This window comes from Urocitellus parryii, chromosome 7 (genome assembly GCF_045843805.1).
Source record: "Urocitellus parryii isolate mUroPar1 chromosome 7, mUroPar1.hap1, whole genome shotgun sequence".
NCBI classification, from domain to species: domain Eukaryota; kingdom Metazoa; phylum Chordata; class Mammalia; order Rodentia; family Sciuridae; genus Urocitellus; species Urocitellus parryii.
The window spans coordinates 163,974,239-163,998,347 of record NC_135537.1 but is presented as its reverse complement, the minus strand read 5'-3'; the positions used below and the strand labels follow the sequence as shown (position 1 = coordinate 163,998,347).

At 46.9% G+C, this 24,109-nt stretch overlaps 2 protein-coding genes across 3 annotated transcripts; one reads left to right on the top strand and one right to left on the bottom strand.

The window, feature by feature from the left end:
* Window positions 1–720: 720 nt before the first annotated feature.
* Window positions 721–22,159, top strand: Rab5c (RAB5C, member RAS oncogene family). Of its 2 annotated transcripts, XM_077800516.1 has the most exons (7): window positions 721–835; window positions 1,643–1,733; window positions 18,087–18,340; window positions 19,338–19,489; window positions 19,897–20,019; window positions 20,893–20,986; window positions 21,506–22,159. In XM_077800516.1, the coding sequence occupies exons 3-7, from the start codon at window positions 18,175–18,177 to the stop codon at window positions 21,619–21,621; spliced, it is 651 nt and encodes a 216-aa protein (XP_077656642.1). In that variant the 5' UTR covers window positions 721–835; window positions 1,643–1,733; window positions 18,087–18,174; the 3' UTR covers window positions 21,622–22,159. The 2 variants fall into 2 exon arrangements, with proteins under 2 accessions (XP_077656642.1, XP_026242862.1); XM_026387077.2 differs by lacking the exon at window positions 1,643–1,733 and having other exon boundaries at window positions 722–835.
* A 175-nt stretch (window positions 22,160–22,334) lies between these two features.
* On the bottom strand, window positions 22,335–23,697 carry Hspb9 (heat shock protein family B (small) member 9). Its single transcript, XM_026387078.2, has one exon. It carries the CDS (start codon window positions 23,668–23,670, stop codon window positions 23,218–23,220), a length of 453 nt encoding a protein of 150 aa, XP_026242863.1. The 5' UTR covers window positions 23,671–23,697; the 3' UTR covers window positions 22,335–23,217.
* Window positions 23,698–24,109: the final 412 nt, after the last annotated feature.

The window sequence follows — 24,109 nt, the reverse complement described above, 5'->3', positions numbered from 1 at the left end:
GGGATAGGGGAGATGGGTTCTAGTCCATATTAATGGATGGAGAGTGCCGGGGCAAATGTTGTCTGTTTCTTTGTATTTGGCATCAGAGAGAAGAGCTGGTTCTGATTGGGCGTGGGGAGAGGCAGGAATCCTAGTGTGATCCGAAGCCAAGCTGGGCCAAAGTAGGAGGTTTTTATGCCTGCGAGGTGGCAGAAGCTCTCTCTTTGATCTCACCTAGTATTTTCCAGAAAACTTTTCCTATAAACTTCCATCGCCATTCCAGTCACTGAATGTTCCAAAATCGGATTCCTAGAGCTGACTTGGCTGCAAAGTACGAACAGGGGTTTCTCCGGGTTAGTGAGTGCATAGGGCTGGTACACGAGGCCTCTTGTACATTTTCATTCATAGCATGTTTCTCCTTTCCATCTGTACTCTTCCAGTGCTCCACCATCCGTCTTCCCTCTGGGTGCCTGGAACCGGGGGTGACGCGATTAACAGGCCTGGTCTGACTCCGCCCCGCCGGCAGCGGAATCCACCCTAAGCCTAGGTCCCAGGCAGCCACCAGCTTCTCCCAGCACCACGAACTACAAGTCCCGCCACCCCTCGCGCTCGCCCTCCCTCCTCTCCCGCGGCCCCCTCCCGCGTCGCCTGTGGGTCGGCCATGAGTGCCTCCCATTGGTCTCCCCGCCCTGTCAGTCACTTGAGAGCATGGAGGGGCGGGGCGGAGGTGGAGATCCGGATCCGGAGCGGCTGAAAGGCGGAAGTGGAGGCCGGAGCCTGGGACACCGCCGGGGGGGAGAGGAGCGGAGTCTGTCCGAGCCCCGGCCCCAAGTAACGCCGCCGCCCCGGAGCCGCGGTGAGTGTGCCTGTCCCAGAACTATTGTCTCACCCGCGTTAAAGCCTCTCCCGGGCACCGCTTCCTCCCGCCCAACCCCAGCTTAAGGGGATACTGACCCCTCCCCCGACCCGTAGCCCCCTCTTAAGGGGCTCTCCAGGCGTCGGGCCAAAAGGGGAGCCCTTCTTTACTTCGCTTACCTGTCCTTCGCGTGGGCCTTAGGGAAATCTTTGCGGTTCTCCTCTGGCCTGTCCAGTTTAGTTATGGGAGAGAGGGACCTTAAGTTCCGCTCCCCCTGCTCCGAAAACTGGAGGGTCCTTGCCAGATATGAAGGAACCTGTCTCCCTTCTCTTTTAGAGGCAGCAGAAAGTGCTGTCTGTCGTCGTTTTCTTTCCCCGCGTCCCCCCAAAGAACAGTTGTCTCAGCCCTGGAAGAATTTTATCTTGATTTCCTTTAGGCGGCGGGGGTGGGGTGGGGTGGGGTGGGTGGGGTGTGGAGGGGTGGTCTGAGTGAGTGAGACCTGACCACACTCACAGAAGTTATGTTGCGTTCCCACTGCTCCTTCCTTCCTCAAGCCAGAGTGAGCCAACCAGGACCTCAGCAGAGTTTGAATTCTGGGTCACTAATTAGGAATGAACTGTCTTCTGATTTTACTCCCTGGGCCCCCAGCCCTGTCCTCTGGTTATGTTGTTCTCTGGGTATTTCTCTCTTTTCCTGCCTCTGAAGAATTTAGCTGAGCTTTGCTCAATCCTAGTACAGATCACAGATCAGGGTGGATCTGCCCATTCATTATCTTCTCTCTCCCTTCCTCCTACCTCCTTGCTCCAGGCTCAGCCCTGTCTTCCCAGAGCATGTGAGTGGTTTCCAAGCTGCCTCAGAGGGACTGCTCCTCCTGGGACTGCTGTCTGCTGATCTATAGGCAAGAGAATAAGACTAAAACATGAGGAGTCTGGAATTGAGGGTCCATCTCTTTGCCATTCTCACCTCCCCCCAACACACATAGACTGCTCAGTGCAACAGGTCTGTGCCACACCAAGGTCTCTCTCTAATCCCTTTTGGGCTTGGACTTATTACAGAGGAGTAAGTTGAGATGACAGTGGCAGCTTTAGACTCTTAATGCACCAATTTTTGTAGCCAAAGGACTTCTCATATATGCTAGAAACTGCTGATTCCCCCAACTATGTATCGTATTGCTATATGATCCTGCGTGTGAAATGACTGTGTCTCAAACCAAGCTGTAAGTTTCTTACATGACCAAAGTACAGACCAGAATACCTTAATGAGGGGTAGCCTTACTCTGAAGCCATGCCTGACCCTTGCTATTTACAGTGGAGGAAGGAAAGGAAAGCCAGTCAATCCTTAGGAATCGCTGTAGCTTGGCAGTAGCTGCCTTAACCATCCTTGGATACTACTTAAAAAGCTAAAGTTTTTTCCTTGACCTTTTTGACTATTTCCGGCTAGTTGCAAATGTCTAATTCTTATAATATTTGGAGCTTGACCTGTGATGCACTTATTTTTCTTTTTACTAGACAAACCATTTCTTATTAGGGTCAATAGTTGGGTTACAATCTCTATATCCTTGTGGCCTCACTAGAGACTCCCTCCATCAGCCTAGTTTCTCTGATCTAGTCAGCATGTGCTTCTGAGAGAGGGGCAGAGAGACTCTGCTAAACTTACCTCATCAGGAATGGAGCTCTTCAAGAGTCCTCAGACTCTGAAACAGGTTTTAGAAGGAGAAACTCTCCCTTTGAGAGAGACTAGAGCTATGGGTGGTTATGCAGCCGCCTCTGGCATTCAGAACTTGTAGAATCCCAATAGATCTGACACTGTTGTGCAGGAGGAGGCAGGCTCTGGTGGGATAGAAGCCCCTCCCTCCTTTCTGAGGCTGCTTCTCTCTTCCCCTCTTGCCTCTCACATCTAGCTGGCCTTTTTCTGCCTTTGTGTTTGCTTATAGGGGGACTGTAACAACGAATATTTATAAATTATTGTAAAATTACAGAATTCTTTTCACATACATTGCTCCTGAGTGACCTCGAGATAGGGGTGTGTGTGAGTGTCCTCACCTTAGAGATGATGCTCAAGGAACTTAAGCAGTTTGCCTAGACTGTATAGTTAGAAATGGTTGGGCCAGGGCTTGGGATCATATCTGACCCCATCTTTGCTAATAGCAGGCCCTCTTCCCATCTGGTCTGCTTGTTAAATGAATGAACACGCAGGGTGAGCAAGCAGGGGCACAAGTGCATACTCTTTACCTTTAGCCTTCCTCATCACTGGCATTCTTCATTTGCTTCCATTTTCCTCCCCTACCTTTATACCATCCTCCTGTCCTCTTTCTTGAACCTCTTCTGCTCTGCCTCTGGAGGGCATGACTGTTAGGAGTCCCAAGCCAGTACCCTTCAGGGCCCAAGAGTTTCCTGATGTCTGCATGCCATTAGTTTCCTGGGAACGTGAGTGAAAGTCATGATGGCTAGAAAATGAAAGTAAAAGTGAATGGACCCCAGGGTCCCACTGGGCAAGGCTGAGGACTAGGGAACCAGCAGAGCTGGCCTGAGATTGGTCCTCTGATTTCCCTTTGGTGCTGCCTACTGTTTGCTCCTCTCACTAGAATTTACATGGAAATAGAGTAAGGTCACAAATTTAAATTCATCCCCACCAAACAAATACTTCTTAAAACTTCCTTCCTGTAACTTTTTCCTAGTCAACAGAGGTGGTATGGTGGTGTGAAAGGTGCTAGAGCTTAGGAGTTGGCCAGAACTGAATTCTCATCCTGACTCCCCTGCTTACCAGTTGTGTGACCTTAGGCTTGTTTCTTGACCTCATTGAGCCTGTTTCTTCCAATAAGATGGGAATACTAAATATCTTGCAAAATTAGAAACAAAGGGTAAGGGCTGGGGTTGTGGCTCAGTGGTAGAGCACTTGCCTAGCATGCACAAAGCACTGGGTTCCATCCTCAGCACCACATAAATGTAAAATAAAAATGTTGTGTCCACCTAAAGCTAAAAAATAAATATTAAAAAAAAAAAAAGAAGACAAAGGGTAAATGAGCTAGTCCAGTGCTGGATGTGGAACAGATGCTCCCAAAATAGCAGTTGCCTCTGGCAGGTAGCTGGGATTTTTAAGGTGCATAGTAACTCATCCCTAGAATTCTGATTTAATACTAGTACCAAATGTCTGCTATTATGGTTAGGACTTTGCTTGATAGTTTCACATATTGTCTCCTTATGTAGATATTGAATAGAACAAATGTGGGTTGTGTTCCCATTTTCCAGAAGAGAATGCTAAGGTAATCATTGCACTTTTCTCACTGGGATTCTCAGACCTCCTGAGGTCACCTGCTGTGAATGCCCAGAGGCACTGACTAGATAAGGTTTTGCATCTTTTAGAAACTTCCAGTCTTAAGTTATAAGCATTTTCATATTAAAGCAGTCCTGGATCTATTCTAGATTGGAATGCAAAGTTTGCATAAATTTAAGCTAAAACAGGAAACTTGAAGACAATATTTTGGAAGTAGCAGGTTGCTTGGGTTTGATTCTCAAATTCCTGAGATTTGTATTTCTCCTCCCCTGGCTCCAATCAGGGCACTTCTGTTGGAGCTGCTTGAGAAGCAGTGCTTGAGGTAGGATGTCCCCAAATTCAAGTGATAATGCTTCCAAGAACTTTGGCGGAAGAGAATTAGAATATTTTTTGAAGGAGTCCTCTACATTTATAGCCTGGCAGTATAAGAAACTTATTTTCAGAGTAAATGGTCCCATCTCCTGTATGCAGAGACAATAATACAAATTAAAGCTAAACTAAGCTTTGCTACTGTGTGTCAGTCACTCTTCTGGGCCTTAAGCATACACATTTTATCCTCATAACAACCCCAGGAAGTAGAATGTGTTTTTCATCCCCACCTTACAGTGGAGAACTACTGGGTAAGTAACAGAGGTAGGATTAGAATTGAGTGTATACTTATTAGAATTGAGTGTATACTATGCAACACAGCCTCTCCTTGCCGAATTTCTGGGCTGAATGTATACTGTTTCCTTTGGTTGGAAAGCTCTTGTCCATCTCATCTGCCTGGAAGCTGCTTCTCTCCACTTTATTCTCAAAGCTCAGCTTGCCTATGACTTCCTTAGTGAAGTTCTCCCAAGTCCCAAGGAGGTAAGGGCTTTTCTCCTCCATGGACTTTCTTTTTACTACTGTCTCCTGCTTCTGTTACCTCCTTTTATGGTGTGTAACCCTTTAAGGGCACAGATCTACTTTATCTTGGTGTGGCCAGTATCCAGCATGGTACTCTGCATAGTAGACCCCCTATGGAGTCATTAAAAGGAAGGGCAGACATCCAAACCTGCCCTTGAGGCACATGCCTGCCCACTTCCTTCATCACACCCTTCATGATCTCACTTAACTTGGATGTGGTGAACCTGGGATCCAGATTTACATTCATCCGATTCTCAGCTTGAACTCCATCTTTAGTCCATTCTCCAGAATGTTGTTCACAGATGTTCAGAGAGCAAACAGGTAAAAAAGGATTATCAGGACAGATGATGGGGGTTGGGCATGTCACAAACCAAATTTCCAGAGGGTAGAGCTCTCCAAATTTCCGTTTCCGGTGTAGGGTTTAAATAGGAGAGGGTGGGTGTGGCTCTGGGTCTGGTAGCAGCACAGAACATAGTGTACTTCTGCAGTTGTGTGTGGTGAGGCAGCACCGACCCAGGCCATCACTTAGCAAAGCTTGGTACAAGTGAATTTCACTCTTGTCCACAGGTGCTGCATGTCTGCACAGAGCTTGATCTTGAGAGGCTGGTCTTAAGCAAGTGGTGGCAGGACTGGGAGTGTAGCTTGGTGGTAGGGTGCTTGACTAGCCTGTGTGAGGCCTTAGATACCATACCTAGCATTGCAAAAAGAAAAGAGTGGTGGCAGCAATAGGTGGTGAGAGCAGCTTCCCTTGAGTATTCCATGGGTTTGGCCTTTGGACTCCACACTCCTAAACCTGTGGTGTTTGTTGTAATCCTTTGCTCACTTCTAGTTCCCACCAACCCTGCTTTCTGCACATCCCTTTTACCCCTCCCCTTTGTCAAATTAACTCATCTTTAGGAATGTGTGTTTTTGATAACTGCTATCCTTGGATATCATTTTGTCATAAGATAAGCCACCACCCCTTTTTTTGTTTGGTTTGGTTTCCCAGCAGGGGGAACTGAACCTAGGGGCACACAACCACTGAGTCCCCCAAAATAAAAATATTTTGAGGTAGGATCTTGTAGAGTTGCCCAGACTATCCTGGAACTTGCGATCCTCCTGCCTCAGGCTCCTTAATAACTGGAATCAGGTGTGCACCACCATCCCTTTTAAAAAAATAAATAAATAAGCTTTTTCTTTCAGAATAGTTGTAGAAGTTAGAAAGATAGTGCAGAGTTTTCTCACAAACCCCACATGCAGTTTCCCATTATTAGTATCTTGCATTAGCTCTGTACATTAAAGTCCATGTTTCATCTGGATCTTAGTTTTTATCTGTTGTCCTTTTTCTGTTCTAGGAGCCCACACTGCATTTAGTTGTTATATCTCCTTAAGCTTCCCTAAGCTGATAGTTTCTCAAAAGTTCCTTGTTTTTATGACCTTGGTAGTGTTAAGGAGTACTGGTCAGGTATCTTGTAGAATGTCTCATGATTGGGATTTGTCTGATGTTTTCCTTATGATTAGGAGTGTTTGGGAAAAGACTTTAGACCTAAAGTGCCATTTTCATCACCATCCCATCAAGGGCACATAGTCAATGTGACTTATCATGGTCTAGGTCAGCCTTGATCACTTTGGCTGAGGTGATGTTTGTCAGGTTTCTTCCCTGTGTTCACTGTAAAGTTAGCCCCTTCTCATCCTGCTGTATTTTTTGGAAGGACATCAGTACTTGTAGCCCACGCTTAAGGAGAAGGGAGTTAAGCCCTCCTCCTTATGGGTGGAGTAACTACATGAATTATTAAATTCTTCTACACAAGAACTGTCTATTCTCCTTCATTTATTTTTTCAATTATTTATATATCAGTATTGATTCACAGATACTTATTTTACACTTTGATTTATAATACAATCCTGCTTTCTTTTATTGCTCACATTGTTCCAGCTTTGACCAATAGTTGCACTTCTAGCTGCCTTTAACCTACTCTATCACTGTGAGGTTTTTTGTTTTTGCAGTATTTCCTTACTTTTAGTATTATAAGATTCTCTTTGTGTATTTCCTGCCCCAGCCCTAGAATCAGCTGACTTTCCAAGGCCATTACCTTTTTAGTGAACAGTTTCGCTAGTTTGCTGATATAGAGTTATGTGAGTGGGTTCAAGTTGTTCCTTCTTGTGATGGTTAGTCATAGTCACTGGAGACTCCAGAGTGTGGTAAGGTAGAAAGGTACCTGGGAATACTGTGAGAATCAACTCCCGTCCTGGCAGTTGGTCCCTCCAGCAGGCTGTTGCTCTTCTACTCACATATTTCCTTCTCCTTGTACCCCAGTCTGATGCTGCATCTGATCCAAAAATGGTCAGATTTGGTATTTACTTTGGAGTTTACTATCCAGTTGGGAAGAGAATGTGTGAGGATATATAATCATTCTCTATTTCAAGTGCTAAGCTCTCCAGCCAAACCTTCCTACATTCTAGGTCTGAGATTCCATGTGAAATTCCACATATTCTAGACCCTTTTGCTGCCATTCAAAAACAGACCTCCCCTTTGGGAGGGTTTGTGCAGTGTTGTGGCTCCAGGAAGGCTCAGGGCAGGCTGTCACTTTGAGCTGTGATCCTGAATCATTGAATAGCTTAAATCCTTCTGTTGTACTGTCACCCTCTGAAGATGTGTAACTTGAGCCTATTGGAACACTAACTCCAGATCTTAACAGGAGTTGGTTTACAAGCCTCTTGCCTTCTATTCATAGCCCTGTGTGTGTCCCCTTCAGGTGGCTCTGTCAGAAGCGTCCCAGGCATGGAGGAGGGCGTGGGTGGCCTCCCTCACCCTGGCTGTTCTCCTAGTCATCAAATTGCTCTGTGAGCTGCTCAGACTGCTGTGGTGATGAATGACGCCAATTTCCAAACCTCGAGCGTTTTCAGCCTGGTTTTTAAAAGGAACTCTGGTTTCTTCGTCAGCTGCCCTATTCTTCTCCCCCCTTCCCCCCCCTGCAACTGAACTACTTCTTCCTTTTCCTGAAAGAGGCTTTGAGATGGAAGGAAGGGCACTGGGGCTCAAGATGCTTTGTGTGGTGGTTCCCCCCCCCTTTTTTAAAGGGGGTTATGATTTGCCTGGTTGGGGGCTTCAACTCAGTACTGATTTGTCAAGTGATGGTGGTTCCCTCCTGTGTTCTTGTGGCCTTGGGGGTGTATCCAGAGAATTCGAGACTGAGTTGTTGACAGGACACTGGATCTTCTAGAAAACTGGTGAAAGACGTCCTATTCCGCATTCTCTTCAAAGGAGGACCACTGAAGAATGGGGTCCAGGGAAACTGGAGGTGAAAGGAATGTGGAAGGATGTCTGAACATGAGTATGGAGATATCCACTTGCTTCACAGGACTGGGAGGCAGGGTTGCCCCTGGCCGGCGAGCATTACTGAGTGCTGCTGTAGTCCTCTCTGCTAAGAGCCTCTCGTGCACCATCTTCCCGGCAACCCTGGGAGGCCAGGGTGCTGGTCTCTCCATTTTTTAGGTGCTTTCAGTGACACAACACAAGACCAGCCTGGTGGCTTCAGCACTTGAGATGAAGTTTGTCTGACGATACTCTTAACCCCTGTGTGTCAGGGCCTGAGAAGTTGTGCAAGAGTAAGTGAGGCATCTCCTCAGCTGACCTGTGGCTCCCTTGAAGGGTCCAAGTTGGCAAATGGACATGTATGTAAGCCCTCAGCTGCCCCCTCTACTCTACCCAGGCCTCCCTGTATCACCTGCTCAGTTCACCATGTTTATGAGCAGCCACAATATGTCAGGCTTGATGTTATTTTCTGTTAAAACAAGAAAAACCCACAGTCCAGCCTCTGGGGATTTTGTTTTGTGGGTCCTTTTCATGCAATAATACCCTTAGGTGCTTTTGCCTTCTCACTTTCAACCCAAGTTCTCCCAGCTTTGATCACCTACGGGAGTCTTATGAAAATTTGGGGCCATGGAAGCAGAAGTGTGATTCATTCATCAAATCTTGTTTAGACCCATTCAATGCCTGATTTTTTTTTTTACCTGGCACCATTTCTACATTTTGTTCAGCCAAAATTAAGAAAGAAGAGTATGTCAGAAATAATGTTCTTTGGTGTCCAGGCTTCTGAGAGCAGCCATTGTCCCTCTGATCTCAGAACTTTTTGACCTTGTTAGCTGGGCAGCTTCTGACCACAGTGTGTGTGGTGTCTGAGCAAGAGAAATTTGGCTTACTGGGATCTGATACCTGATTCTTTTCCCTTGCTTTCCTCTCAAACACTACCTCAGCTCTCTGTGGAGGAGCTCAGAGTGAAACAAAGAGGGCAGTGATTTAATTAAGCAAGCTTGCTTTTGTTGTTTGTAAAGACAGGAATGGTTTATGAGAGGTGTCAGTTGTTGGTGTGAGTGGCTGGGGGAACAGGTGCTGCCAGTGACCCTGGCTTTCAGCAAAGGTTCTTGGAGTCCTGCTGGGCCTGGGGTGCCAGCAATAGTGGCAGCTGTCCTGTTGACACTCCTGGCCCTTGCAGAGGCCTTCCCAAGACAGGGGAAGATAAGCTGTGCACTGAGGAGATTCCAGTTAGGAATGTCCCAAGTAGTGACTGCACAAGCAAAACAGATACAAGTTCGTTGTGAGAATTGTGGATCAGCAGGAATCCCACATCCATCCTGATGGGCATCTAGATGATGCATTGCCCATCCTGGGACAACAGCAAGTGTGTGTTGGAGCCAGGGAAGCGCCTTGGCCCGTTTTCTTAGCATCTCATCTGGCACTGGCAGGGGAAGAGCTAGCTGGCAGAATACAAGTTACCATGCAGCTGCAGTCCCATTCTCCCCACCCCTGCCCCGTGCCCTGTGCCTGGACATGTGTGGACATGGTGCTGTGGAAAGTGCCACATTTCAAGTTGAGCTTGTGTTTGGGGCAGAGAATCTACCATAGCCAGACTGTCTAGGTGTGCAGAGTTGGAGACCTCATTAGGGAGAATTGTCTCAGGAATGCCTCAGAAATCAGTAGGTAGAACAAATGATCCTTGACTGGTACAGCTGTGACGGTCACCTGCCTGTCAAACTGCTTTGCTGTACTGCCATCCAAGCCTCTGGATCCTCTGCTGGTCTACAGTGCCCATGACTGAGGATCATCGAGCTGCTCATGAACCATGGGGCCCTTCCTGGGCAGTATGGGCAGACCACACTGACCAAGCCTCGTCAGCACATGCATGAGAGGGAGCAGGCACTGGAGGTTTCCATCCTCGACTGAAAGTTACCGCTGACTCTGCCTCTCTGGGCCTCTCCAGGGAACCCAGCTGCTGTGTTCAGCTGAGAAAGCAGCTTGGAGATCAAGAAAGGATTTCTTGGAGTTCTTGCTAGAGCAGGAAGCTGGGGGTTCTGCCTCAGGGGTGGTTTCTACCTAACTCAGCTTAGGATCTGTCTGGAGAGATCCAACATGCCTTTTACACTAGGAAAAGGGCTATGAGAGCTGGCTGTACTCCATCCTGGCTAATTCCTGGCAAAGCTCCAGGTTCATTCTAGACATTTGGTGATGTGTTTCCAGGGTTTACGCCCCTTGGTGCCCCTGCACACTGGCCCCTTTTGCTGGTGTTGGAGGAATTTGGGGTCTGGGCTGGGCCTCTCCGGAACTCCCGCGGGCCTCACTGTGATGTGGAAGTCTAGACACTCAGCCTCAGAAGTCTTATCATTAAAAGGGGAATGAATTGGGGGCGGAGGTTGTAGCTTAGTGGTAAAGTGCTTGCCTCACATGTGTGAGGCACTGGGTTTGAGCCTCAGCACCATATATAAATAAATATAGGTATTGTGTCCATCCACAACTTAAAAAAAAAATAATTTAAAAACGTAGGGGTGGAATGAATTGGAACTAATCCCAGTTAAGGGAGTTGAGTAGGCTGGGGGGAGGTTCAAGAGCCTGTCCTAGTTGTAGGGGACCCAACTCACCTTGAGTGCCCTTCTTGAGTGTTACTTCCCTTTCCCCAGAAAGAGTCCTTCTGTGGCTTTGTAAAGGCAGCACCCCTTTCTTCTCTTGCTGCCTCCTCCCCTGAGCCTACTGCTTACTGGTGTGAGGAGTGAGTCCCAGCTCCCATTAGAGTCCTCACTGGATTTCAACATGGGCTGTTAAACCTCTGGCCTCCGGAACCAAACTTCTGCTACACTCTCCAGGTGAGATGCAGGCCCTATGTGTAGCAGTGCCACAGTCATGCTTATTCAGGAGGGTGCCACTGTCTTTGATTCTACCCCTTTAGCCCCTAAACCTTTTTCTCTTCTGCAGATACTCTTGACTGGTGGGGGAGCAGAAAGCATCACAATGTAACCTCTTTCTCCTCCTTGAAAAAGACAATATATATTAGCGCTTTTTTGTTTTGTTTTCAGGAAATAATTGTAAAATTCTTCAGCCCACAGTTAAGTCCAAAAATATATATGTAATAATCATATTTTTATGGTAATCCCATTATCTTGTCCATTACTTTTAACATTTGGATACCTTTGTTCTCTTTGGGTCATCTAATTTAGGCATCATCTTTTTTATTATCTTTAATATTATTCTATATCTTTTCATACTAAAGAGGAAGCAGAAAATATTTTATATGCAGGGAAGCTAGAATAGATTAGTATCAATTCTAAGCTTTAATTTTTATTGTTATATGTTATATGCAAAATTCTATACCATTAGCATTTTTTAACCTCTTATTAACATGTAGCTTACATATATACAAGTTAAGTTCACTTTTCTTTTTTTCCCAGTACTGGGAATTGAACCTAAGAGCATTCTACCTCTGAAATACATCCCCAGCCCTTTTATTTAATTTTTAATTTTGATACAGGGTCTAGTGTTGATAAGTTGCTGAGGCTGGCCTTGAACTTGCAATCCTCCTGCCTCAGCCTCTTGAGTAGCTGAAATTACAGGTGTGGGCCACTGCAGCTCAGCCAAGAATTTACAGATCTTAAGTGTACAGCTTGATGGATTTTTGCATTTGTTTGCATCCTCTAAAGTCAAGATACAGAACCTTTCCATTCATCAGAATGGATTTTTTTGTTTTATTTGTTTTTAGTTTGATAGAAATGCGTGTTTCCTTGCTAGAAGCAGTATTTTACTAAGTACCCATAGAAAGTCAAATTCCCATCTACTAAGATTTAATTCTTAGTAGATGTAGTAATAGACATTGTTAATGTTCTTGGGGGCTTTCTCTGTATTTCTGATAGGGGAGCCTTGCCTGACTTATGAATCTTAGGCTTGGGCTCTGCCACCAACTGGCTGTGTGACCCTGATTATGTCACCTTGCCTCACTTTCATTTCCTTTTCTGTAATTGGCAAGGATAGGATTAGGTCTTTAAGACCCTTTTGAGCTCCTTCAACCAATGAGTCAAAGCTAGTTAATTTGCCGGTAGTCTAATACTCTTACCACTTGTTGGAACCTTACCCTCAGCCTAATACTATGCTAAACACTATGTGTTGTTTCATTTAACCTTTACAACAACCTAGTGTAATTAGTATTAAATAATATCATTTTGTTGATAAGAAGCCATCCCTTGTGTGACTTGGCCAGGGTCACACAAATGAGCAACAGTGAAGCCAGGACTTGAAACAAATCAGGTGCAGCCTCCCAAGTATCCTGCTGGTTGGGTGTGTGGATACCTAAGATGGCTTCTGTTGCCTCAAGAGTTTTCTTACCTTTGAGTCTGTGACCAGCTAGAAGCCAAGGTCGTCCTACTGGGAGGCTCTCCTCTCTTTCTGTGTGCCGGCAGTGGTGGTATTCCTTTGCATGGAAGAGCTGTGGTCTTGAGTCTATAGGTCAGTGATCTTCAGCTAATCTGAGCCTCTGGAGCATTTGCAGAACCTTGGCTCCATTTAGTTTCCTTTTAATATTGCCTTTGAACCTCTCTGCCTCTCCCTCTATATCCTGTGTTTCCTTCTCTTTAAACTAACAAGTTTGCTTCTGCTGTGGCCTTCTCTAGCACCATGTTACCTGTTAAATATTTTCAGGAATGCTTTTTCCTGGAGGAAAGTATAGCTGAAGTTGCTGACAAGAATGACCTCCAGGGGGCCCTGGGTGGGTCACTGGTTCTCAAGCTACCCCAGCTAACCTTGAGAGAGTCTCCACCCACCCTCTGGTCAACAGTCTGTTTTCCCTAATCAGTTCACTATCCAGGCAGTGCTGGGTTTCTGAGTTAGAGGAAGTCTCTTAAGCAAACAGGAAGCACAAGAGACACCCATCAGCTGGAATTGCTCACCCTTTTACCAGGAAGGATAAAAAGTATGTAGTAGTAGGGCTGGGGCCCAGCGGTATCGCACTTGCCTGGCATGTGTGAGTCATTGGATTCGATTCTCAGCACCACATATAAATAAAGGTCTATCAACAACTAAAAAGAGGGCTGGGGTTGTGGCTCAGCGGTAAAACCCTTGCCTAGCAAGTGCAAGGCCCTGGGTTCGATCCTCAGCACCATATAAAGATAAATAAAGTATTGTATCCAACTACAACTCATAAATATTTTTTAAAAAACAACTAAAAGATATTTTAAAAATAGTGGGTGACTTCATAGATTATGGAAAGGTGAAAATTTATTTTTATCTTTTTAGTACTGGGATTGAACTCAGGGGTTCTCAACCACTGAGCCATATCCTCAGCCCCTTTTTAAATATTTTATTTAGAAACAGGGTCTGGCTAAGTTTCTGAGACTGGCTTTGAATTCCAGATCTTCCTGCCTCAGGCTCCCCAGCTGCTGGGATTAAAGGTATGCGCCACTGTGCTTCGCAAAAGGTGATTATTTCTAATGGAGACTGGGGACGGGTGACTTTCCAGCAGTATCTGGTGTCTTGAAGACTTCATTGTTGAGTGAAATCAAGACCCCACCCCAATCTGTTGCCATGTATTGTCCTTGACACTGATCAGAGTGCCTTTCTATCCTGGATTACATATTTCTTTATCAAAGCTCTCAATACTTAAATCAGCTACTTAAGATCACTTGGGGAACTTATTTTAAAAACATCGAGTTCTTGCCAGGCTTGGTGTAATTCCAGTAACTCGGAGAGCTGAGGCAGGAGGATCTCAAAAAATAAAAAGGTCTGGGGTTGTAGCTCAGTAGTAAAGTGCCCCTCGATTAAGCCCCAAGAATGAATGGATGAGCCAGGTGTGGTGGCACATGCCTATAATCCCAGCCGCTTGGGAGGCTAAGGCAGGAGGATCTTGAGTTCAAAGCCAGCCTCAGCAATTCAGCGAGGCCCTGAATAACTCAGGGAAACCCTATCTCTAAATAAAATACAAAAAAGGCTAGGAATATATGTTCCTCAGTGGTTAAGCACTCCTGGTTTCAATACCTGGTATCCATCTCCCTACCCAAAAAATGAGTGGATAGATGAAAGAAAGAAAGCACTGGGTTCTGGACTCTTTCTGTAGAGTGACCAGTTTAGTTGGCCAGTGTTTTTTTCTGAACACTCTGGGTGATTCTGATGAAAAAAGTTTAAAAAGCACTGATCAAAGTACTTCTAGTGTCCAAAGTACAGAAAACTCCAGAGCATAGAAGAACAATGTCCTACTATTTCTTCTTTTCTTTCTCTAGTCACTCTCATCCCCAGAGCGGCCTGTGCATAGAACCAGTGTTTAGGAGTTCATATCCCTTCTGCCCTCTCACATGGCACCATTGGAAAAGACATCCTGAATAGGGTACCCCTAATTCCTTGCATCTGTCGCTTTTCTTGTGGAAGATGTGAGAATGGGACTGGTGCCCATTCTCAGTGGCTGCTGAACCAACCAGGATTCTGTTTAGAGGGTAGGGAAGTGGGGCACAACAAGGAGAGTCTTGCTGTAGGCCTGACGCTCAGTTGCTACCATTATACTTGGAGGAGGGGAGAGATCTTTGGCCCCTTCTGTGTCTTAAAGGCAACTTTGACTATGCCTTTAGGTCTTTAGGAGAATTTGACTTTTGACTCTAAGACTACTTTTACTATGTCATTTTAAAAAACTGCTTTAAAAACTTGAGTTGTAACAATAGGTAGTTTTTACCATGAGTTCAAGAGCAAAGATTTCTATTCTCGGGAGGCAGGACAGCTCAGTATGTGAGTATGAATTCCTTCACCTTTGCTACCTGGCAGAGAAATGTCTTCAGTTTCCCAATCTTGGGAAAGAAGGGCTAAGGCTTCCTGGGGCCCTGGGTCTGACCTTCACCTGACTTAATCACCCTCATATCTCCAGGTCCCCATTAGCAAAGTCATCTTCCTTAGTGCTTTATTGTCTAAGAAGGTTGGACACCGCTGCTCATGTGATCAGTAAGTGGGGCCAGGAAAACCATGAGGCAGCAGACTGTAAAAAAATGCTGGGTCTGCCAAGTGTGGTGGCATATGCCTGTAATCCCATGGGACCTGGGAGGCTGAGGCAGGAGGATTACCAGTTTGAGGCAAGAATTTAGCAAGACCCTCAGCAATTCAGCAAGAGTGTCTCAAAAAAGAATTAAGGACTGGGGATATAGCTTAGTGATAAAGCGCCCCTGGGCTCAATCCCCATCAATCCCCAGTACCCTTCCCCAACCACCAAAAAATTAAAAAAGGGCGTGCTCAGGTGACTCTGGAAGGCAGGATCAGTGTGAGCAGGAAGAACATGTCAACAGTCAGTTTAAGGCAGATGGAGCCTTCTTGGTTCACTGGGGAGGCCTGTGTCTGTTAACCAATAGTCTTAGAGAAAGTATTATAATTGATCATGTCAATGTTATTAGCTGCTGATGATTCAACAATACATGTACAAGACTCTCGGTAGATGCTTTCATTAACCCTTATCCTTGTCTTGTCACTAATAACACTAGTGAGACTCAGGTCAAATGACTTCTACAAGGTGGCCCAGAAGTGGCAGAAGACAGTCACATCCTGTAATGTGCAAAGCTAGTGCCTGTATCCATTGCTTAGTGCCAGTTGCTCTAACCCTTGCTGAGCTTCAGTGGCACTTGAGGATAGTGGGCTCTCCAGGGACCAGATGTACAAATAGCTTTGTTATATAGACGAGGTTGAGAACCACTGCGTGAGACTTGCTTTTCTTTCCCTCAGGCTTGTTAAAAAATCACATTCTATCTGGACAGGTTTGGAAATGTGCTACCTCTGTTTTTCTCAGCTTGTAGGTGCTGGTTGCTCCCTAGCTGCTTTAGTTTTTTTTAGAATTAGGGACTTAATTTCCTGTTTCCCTTGCCCCACTCCTTCATACCTGGTCTAGAACCCAGCCACATTACATTGCCCAGATAGGACTATGTGTCATGAGCATGCATGGTAGTAACCAGCTGTTGCTATTGCTGTGTCTGACCTAGGATGTCTCCTCCCACTATTTGGGAGTACTCAGGGACTGCAAAATCACTCTGATTGCCACCAAGCCAAACCTGGCTGGGCCAGCAAAACTACTGTCCCAAAAAGAGTCTCATTCACTCTGCAACCCAAAACCAGAACAGAGTGGAAGTTGCCTTCATTGTTCTTCCACAGAGGGAAGAATGGCAGGTGATAACAAATGAGTTTGTATGAGTGGCAACCCAAGTTTGCATTTAGGCTCTCTCACTTATATGCTGTGTGTGACCTTGAGCAGGGCATTTAGTATCTGAGTATCAAGTTATTTATCTCAAAAATAGGAGATCGTTTAAAGCTTAAAGGAGATAATAGTTGTGCAGTTATTCAGTAAATGTTATCTGTCTTTAAAAATGATTTCATTTAGTAAGTGCTTCTTGAGTTCCTAGAACTTCTATAAGCCTGATGAAGAAGGTTCTCGAGGATTCAGAAAGCACAGACCTGCCTGGCTGTTGTTTGGGGTGGAATGAGAAAGGATCTTATCTGTGATATATTTAAATGGCATTTCTGGTTACCAGTTGAGCCCCCCCCCTCCATACTTCCTTCCTTGTACTTTTGGGGAAGACGTGGCCCCATTTCAAAGCTCTTTACCTTTGGTACTGTTCAGAAAGGAAACTTGTTCCTGGTTAGTGAATCACTCTTCCTGAAGCTCACTTTTTAAATGAGTCGCTGGGAGAACTCCAATGTGGAAACGATTTGAGGCTGAAAAAAAGCCAGCCCTTTGCTATCAGCTGTTTGCACAGGCATAGATCCTATGCTTCCCATGGAAATGTCCTGTTCATCCACACCTATCCCTTGACCCTAAGGGAATATGCTCCCCTTCCCAGGGGCAGGTCAGGGCTTTCCCTGACCCTTTCTCTCCTCTCTGGACTCCATTTTGCAAAGGGCATTTAATAAAAACTTTTGCAGGTCCAAACACTGAACCGAATTTAACAGCTATTCAGAGTTCTCATTTATAAAATATTTTCAGTGTGTTTGGGTACAAGTCTTCTAGAGACTTCTGGAGTTAGATTTCTCATCTTTCTTTGCAGTTCCAAAGTTTATAAACAGTTTGTGCCTCTGAAGCTGTCACTCAAGAGTGATTGCTCACTGAGTGACCAGCTGCTGACCTGTGGGAGCAGGTTTTGCTGTCCCTTGTTTGCCCCCACCCCTCTCGCCTTCCCCTTGTTCTTTCTGTGTGTCAACCCCTGCCTCTGCCAATAGAGAATGAAATTGAGGTCTCTATTTAAAAGGGAAAGCTGGCAGTTGGCTGCCAGCAGAGCATTGGCTTTGGTATGTTTTGTTTTCGTGTGTGTTTTGTTTTTTAATGTGTGTGAGACTCCTGGCCCATCAAGAATGAGAGGACTGGGGAAACAGGCTCTCAATGAGCAGGGGAAACATTGCTTTGATTCCAGTGCACAGAGGTTCATAGTCCACCTCAGACCGAGAGAATGGCTCATTCTGGAGAACATTGGCTGTTTTGATAACAACTTGCACTGTTAGGCCCTGGCCCTGCGTGCCCATCTGGTGGCTGAGCACCTTATGTGACACACTTTCTACCTACACTCCTTGTACCCTCCCTCATCTGCCTCACCATCTACTTGGCTCTGCACAGAGCAGGCTGTGGTCTTATTAACATCCCAAAGAGCTTGTTGACTTGAGTCATCCAGCTGCCATAGGTGGCCTAGTGAGGTGCTGTCCTGACTCTGGGCTGAAGGGCTGGGTTAACTGGAAGGGAGGCAGTTAGCTGAGTCATCAGGAAGGGCAGGAGAATGACCTGTAATTTAGGAAGGGCTCCCTAGTCTCAGAACTAACCCCATGCCTCTTATTTCTCCCCTGCAGTTGGAGGCCCCCTCCCCACTAAGTGCCTCCTTGCCTAGCACCGGCCCCCATCCCCACGCTCACTGGTACTACTTCGGCGGGACGGGCCATGGCGGGTCGGGGAGGAGCAGCACGGCCCAACGGACCAGCCGCTGGGAACAAGATTTGTCAGTTTAAGCTGGTTCTGCTAGGGGAGTCTGCAGTGGGCAAATCCAGTCTCGTCCTCCGCTTTGTCAAGGGACAATTCCATGAGTACCAGGAGAGCACAATTGGAGGTGAGTGGACACAGGGAAATGGGATACCTCAGAGAGGCCAAAGAAATGCCTTGGCCTAGATAGGAGAATCTGACTTCACACAGAGACTAAATATGTCTGAGATTGCAGCACCTCTTTCTCATTAGCCCCTATAATTGAATCTAGTAGCTGGACTCCATGTCATGACTAGTAGGAGTTACCTGGGTTCAGCTTCTTTTTTATTGTGTGGCCTTGGCTGAGCCTTTTCCACTGACCTGGACTCAGGGAAGGAGAAGCTAGCTCTGGATCTATGAGGGTTCTTCTTACTAAAAGGAGCAATGTATCTGCCCTGGCCCCTCCTGCTTTCCAGATGGGAATGGCTGGTGAGTCAGCTGGTAATAGGTTGGCATTGCTGAAGTTGAAGTTTACCCTCTGTGGAGCTCAGTGCATATTGTCGATTCCCCATTGGTCAGTATTTAGGTTGTGAGTTAGGGTCTGGACTCAGCCTCTCACCTGAGTGGTCACTGTAAACTCGAAGCCAGGATCAGCCTTGGACTTGAGTCATCCTTTCTCTGCTCTCTTGGGTGGTAGGAGATTTCCAGGCAGCTGGAAACAAAATGAGCCATGTCAGCAGTCTTCCTGCTACCCCTTCAACATTCGTCCAGAGCTGGAAAGGGGGAAGTGGGGCGGTGCCCAAGGCCCTCAGTAGGTGGGGGAGGGCAGACATTGAAAACAGCTTTCTACACAGAGCTGTCTGGGATCCTGTGCTGTGTCCAGGCTGTCTTTTCTAGCACTGAGTATCCTCCTTTGAAGCATATGCGTAAGTGCTTCATGTTCCCCTGTTAGGTTCCCTGTGTTCCCTGAACATCAAGCCACAGGGTACTGAAATGGCTCTGGGTCCAAGCTGGGGGCAGTGGCTATCTGGAGTGTCTGGAAGTGCCCATCTCAACAGTTGGCTTCTGAGTATCAAAGCCTAGAAAATATGTAGGGGTAGCTTCTAACCCATCCTTGCCTGGTGACACTACCTTCTCTCTTACAGCGGCCTTCCTTACACAGACTGTCTGCTTGGATGACACAACAGTCAAGTTTGAGATCTGGGACACAGCTGGACAGGAGCGGTATCACAGCCTGGCCCCCATGTACTACCGGGGGGCCCAGGCTGCCATCGTGGTCTATGACATCACCAACACAGTAAAGATTTTCTCTTCTTCCTTGCCTTCATCTTTTTTATTTTTTCTTTTTAGTATTTTTTATTTTTAGTTGTTGATGGACCTTTATTTATTCATTTATTTATATGCAGTGCTGAAAATCGAACCCAGTGCCTCACATATGCTAGGCAAGTGCTCTACCACTGAGCCACAACCCTAGCCCTGCCCTCATCTTGAAACCCCAGGAATTGGCTATAAATGCCCCCATTTCAGGCCTTTTGGCCCTCTGTTCTTGGGTGGGATGTGGGCAGATTTCCTCTGTTAATTAGGGACATCTCATCAGAATCTTTAGGGGTGGCATCTTAGATAACTTGGCTTTGCCAGCTTGAGCTTCACTCATGAGTGGCACTGGGCAGAATGCCTCCTGACATTTTGACCCTGTCTCCTCAGGATACATTTGCACGGGCCAAGAACTGGGTGAAGGAATTACAGAGGCAGGCCAGCCCCAACATCGTCATTGCACTCGCGGGTAACAAGGCAGACCTGGCCAGCAAGAGAGCCGTGGAGTTCCAGGTGGGGAAATGACAGGACTTGGGGATGTGTGAGCCAGCTCCACCAGGCCTCCCTGGGTTGCTCAGGGGCTGTATAAAGGGCCACACAAGGACCAGCACGCAGCTTTCATCTCCGTTCCTCCATGGCTCAACCTTGGGCCTTGGAGGAACTGCCACCTGCCTCTCCCTTGTTCTTTTTCTTTGGTGATGGGTGTGTTTGTGAATGAGTGAAGCTTCTTATTTCATCTTAAGAACTGAGTTTCCTGATAAAGAAGTCCTCTTTTCATATAAAATGTGTACACAGTAAAATTTATACATTCACTCTCTTTTCTCCTTAGAAACTCAGCCTTTCTTCCCTGAAGTTCCCCAGTTTTTCTTTCCAGAAATGTCCATATGTTTGTGAATCTCTTTCTTTGCATAGATGGCAGTATGCTATACATACTGTGTTTTCTAATTTCTCTTTGGGCCAGGTCCTAATTGATGGACTTCTAGGTAGTTTGTAATAACTTCTGGTAGTTTGTAATGACAAGTAGCATCCTCATACTTTGGTGCTTTTGCCCAAATGTGCAAGTGTATTTGTAAGATAACTTCCAGAAGTATGTCCAAGCCTGGTGATTTTGAAGGGCAAGAATGCAGAATGGACCTAGGGAAGCTAGAGTAAGGCATCTGCTTATACTGGTGAGCTACGATGCTGTGTGGAATAAGAGGGCTGGGAGTGTGGAGCAGAGACCTCAGGGGGAACCTGGAGCAGGGGAGCTTAGTCCTAAAAACCCTGCATTTGTCCAGTCAGTCTCTATTGTACGTAAAGACTGTGAACAGTGAACATTTTATCCGGGGCCCTGGCCCCTACCAACATTTCCTTTCCATCCTCTTTCTGGCCTCTGTTGAGAATCAGGAAGCACAGGCTTACGCAGATGACAACAGTTTGCTGTTCATGGAGACATCAGCAAAGACTGCAATGAACGTGAATGAAATTTTCATGGCAATAGGTAAGTTGCCTCTTGTCCCCTTCCCACCATCACCAAAGGCATGTTCCTTATGTGCTATTCTCTAGTGGGTCTGTGGGGTCCCTTCAACAGAACTTGCACTTTTTTTTTAACGTTCTGATAAACTCATTGTCTTTTCCATCTGACTCCCACATGTAAGAGAACTGAGCACTGTCTGAAGCCCAAGGCAAAGTTTGAACATTTTACTTCCTGACTCTTCACTTGCCACCCATTTCAGAGCCTGCCATTGCTGTCCTTTACCCCTTCTTAGGATTTTTTAGCTCACTTGACTCAGGAGTCATCCTGCCTGGGTTCATTCCTGGCTCTACCACTAATGAGCTCTGTGGTGTTGGTATTTAACTTTTCTTATGTCTCAGTTTTCTGAAACACTCAAAATGTACTTGGTGACAGCAGTCCTCCATTTGTTAGCACTGATTAGTAGGTAAGGACCAGACTGCTCCAGTGCAGTTGGCAGAGAGTATTGGGGTGGCCCTACTGCTACATTTTCTCTCTCTCAAACAGCTAAGAAGCTTCCCAAGAACGAGCCTCAGAATGCAGCTGGTGCTCCAGGCGGGACCCGAGGGGTGAACCTCCAGGAGAGCAACCCAGCCAGCCGGAGCCAGTGCTGCAGCAACTGAGCCCCCCTTGCCTGCCACTGCCCCCACCTCCTCCGCCTGAATGACCCGACTGGAATCCACTCTAACCAATCGCACTTAACGACTCGGGCCACCACTGGGGGCAGGGGAGGGGTCCACCATGATTTCTCAGTATAACTTTGATCCTAGGCTGGAGGGAGTTATTCCACCTGCACCTTTCTGTACAAATACTAATTCAATTTTAAGTCTTAAGTCACTTTTTTAATATATATGATCTTCTGCTCTTCCCACTTCCCCCCTTTCTACTATACTCTCCCATTTGTCCTTTGCTGGTAGTAGCCACATGCTCCTGCCCCCCACCCCCTTGTCTGTGGGGTCGGGGCTTGGAACAGTTACCCCTCCCTTCCCTTCCCTTCCCTCTTGCTGAAGAGTAGCCTTAGCAAGAGCATCCACATCCTTACCTTGTTGGGAGTGGTCTTAGTCTGGGGTGGTGGGCAGGCCCTGGGCTGGGAAGGGGACAGGCAGCTCTGCCCTCAGCTGGCTGTCATCAGGCTGCAGCCTCCTTCCCACCCAACTCCCAGCTGGGAGAGAAAACGCAGCATTACCGAAGCATCATTGTGACAGCCACGCATCCATTGCCCATGACCCCTCCACCCTCGGTCACCTGACCTCTGGCTCTGAGCCCTGTTCTGACCAAATCACGATGATGAGTATTTGGGGGTGGGTGGGTAAGGGGGGGAGTGGGAGGGGATGGAACCAACTTTTTCTGTATTTTGTATTGTATGTTTTCTTCAACATGTAACCAATCAGTATCTTGTCAATATAGTCAGCCGATCGATCGACCTCACACTTGTCTTCCTCGTCTTTCTCTGGCAGAGTTTATCAGACCATGTCCTTTCTAGTTCACTAAATTTAAATGAACCACTGAATCTTGCTAAACAAAAGCTTCCCCCCTAACGTGAGGGGATGCTGGTGGTCATGGTAACCAAGAGAAAGAGGTTCTTGCTGTTAGCTCTGATGGGTAGCCGGTGGAATAGGAATGACTTGGGGCTGACCATGTTTGAAGTTAAGGGTCCTGCATTTGCCTCTAAACCATCCCCTAGCCTATCCCCCACCAGTTTACATTGGGGGATATGTAGCTTGGGTTGGGAAAAAAAAAAAATCTTTGGACTCTGAAGAAACAACCTCTGTGGTGTTTTTTTGTTTTTGTTTTGTTGTTGGTGGTGGCTTATACCAAGCCTGTGAGGGATGGATCCTTTCAGGACTGGACAAGAGGCCAAGTCTGCAGCCCCTTGCTTTCTTCACCACTTTTGTCCTTCACTGCAACCCCTACCTACACGAAGTTCAATCCTGATCTCAGGGCTTTCTGCTAGTTCTGAAGTCAGGTCACATTTGGGCCCTGCCAGCCCTCTGCTGCTCCCGGCCTTAACTCTGATTGGCAGCTAAGGCCACACTGCCCCCTCCTACTTCTCCAAGGGCCAGAGATCTGATTCTTGGAGGACCACTACCTGGAGGTGCCTTTCCTCCATCCTTCTATGTATAGCTCCAACCCCCTACCTCTGACCTCATTCATCCCCAGAAAAGACAGCAGACAACTTAAGTTTGCTGCACACCACGGTTGTTGTTTACTAGGCCAAGCTAGGTTGAACCCTTCTTAGAGCCACGGCTTCTGAAACTTGATGATCCTGTTAGGGCTTCAGGAGGATGCCGCCACTGGGTTTGGCCTTGGACCCACAGTTGGCCAGAAGGGGTCAGGCAGCAGGTCATGGCGGTGGGATCTAGGCCCGGAGGTAGTTGCATTTGCCGGTGCACCTTCTGTTTCATGCGGTAACCTCCCCTAACCGGGTCGGTACTCTCTATCTGCCGCTGGCCGGTGACCATCAGGTTTCCGCCGTCCACCTGCACCACCAGCTCCTCAGGGGTGAAGCCATGAGCATTCATCTTCATTTGGAAACTTTTAGCATGGTCACTGCCCTGCACAGCGACCTGATCATCCCTGAGCAGTCGCACCGGCAGTGTGGCCACCGGGTTACTTTCAGCGAGAGCCACGCTGGGGCTCTGGTTGGAGAAACTGTTACCGACCTGCTGCATCCGAGTGAGCAACTGCTGTTGAAGGGCGCGAGGCTCTCTGTGCAAAGCTCAGAGCTTGGGTAGGTGCGCAAGCGCGCAAGAGGAAGTGCCTCACGAGGCCCCACCTCCACCCTAGTTCCTCGGTTCTCTTCGCAGCTGCTTAAGTCTATAGTTTGGGGTCTGCCATGCCTGTCCTACCTCCAAGTGTCAGCATGTCAACCAAGGCTGCTTTTACCTCAAACCCTCTCCCTCCCTATCTGCCTGAGAGGGCTGAGGCTATAACAGAACTGGATCTTTGGAACCAACTGCATATATCAGACAGGCTCAGGGCTAGAAGAGGGCTATTTTGTCTTCTAAGAACCAGGCCTGGGCGAGGAGGATTGTTTCCTGAGCACAGTCATCAGATGGGACTTTCTCCCCTTCTCTGTTTTTCCCTGACTATGCACAATCCGGTGCTGAC

Excerpts from the sequence above, each read along its gene's own strand:
- Rab5c (XM_077800516.1), top strand. The coding sequence starts at position 18,175 with ATGGCGGGTCGGGGAGGAGCAGCACGGCCCAACGGACCAGCCGCTGGG. Across the intron at positions 18,341-19,337 it reads CCAGGAGAGCACAATTGGAG|CGGCCTTCCTTACACAGACT; the intron begins GTGAGTGGACAC and ends TCTCTCTTACAG. Across the intron at positions 20,987-21,505 it reads TGAAATTTTCATGGCAATAG|CTAAGAAGCTTCCCAAGAAC; the intron begins GTAAGTTGCCTC and ends TCTCTCAAACAG.
- Hspb9 (XM_026387078.2), bottom strand. The coding sequence starts at position 23,670 with ATGCAGCAGGTCGGTAACAGTTTCTCCAACCAGAGCCCCAGCGTGGCT.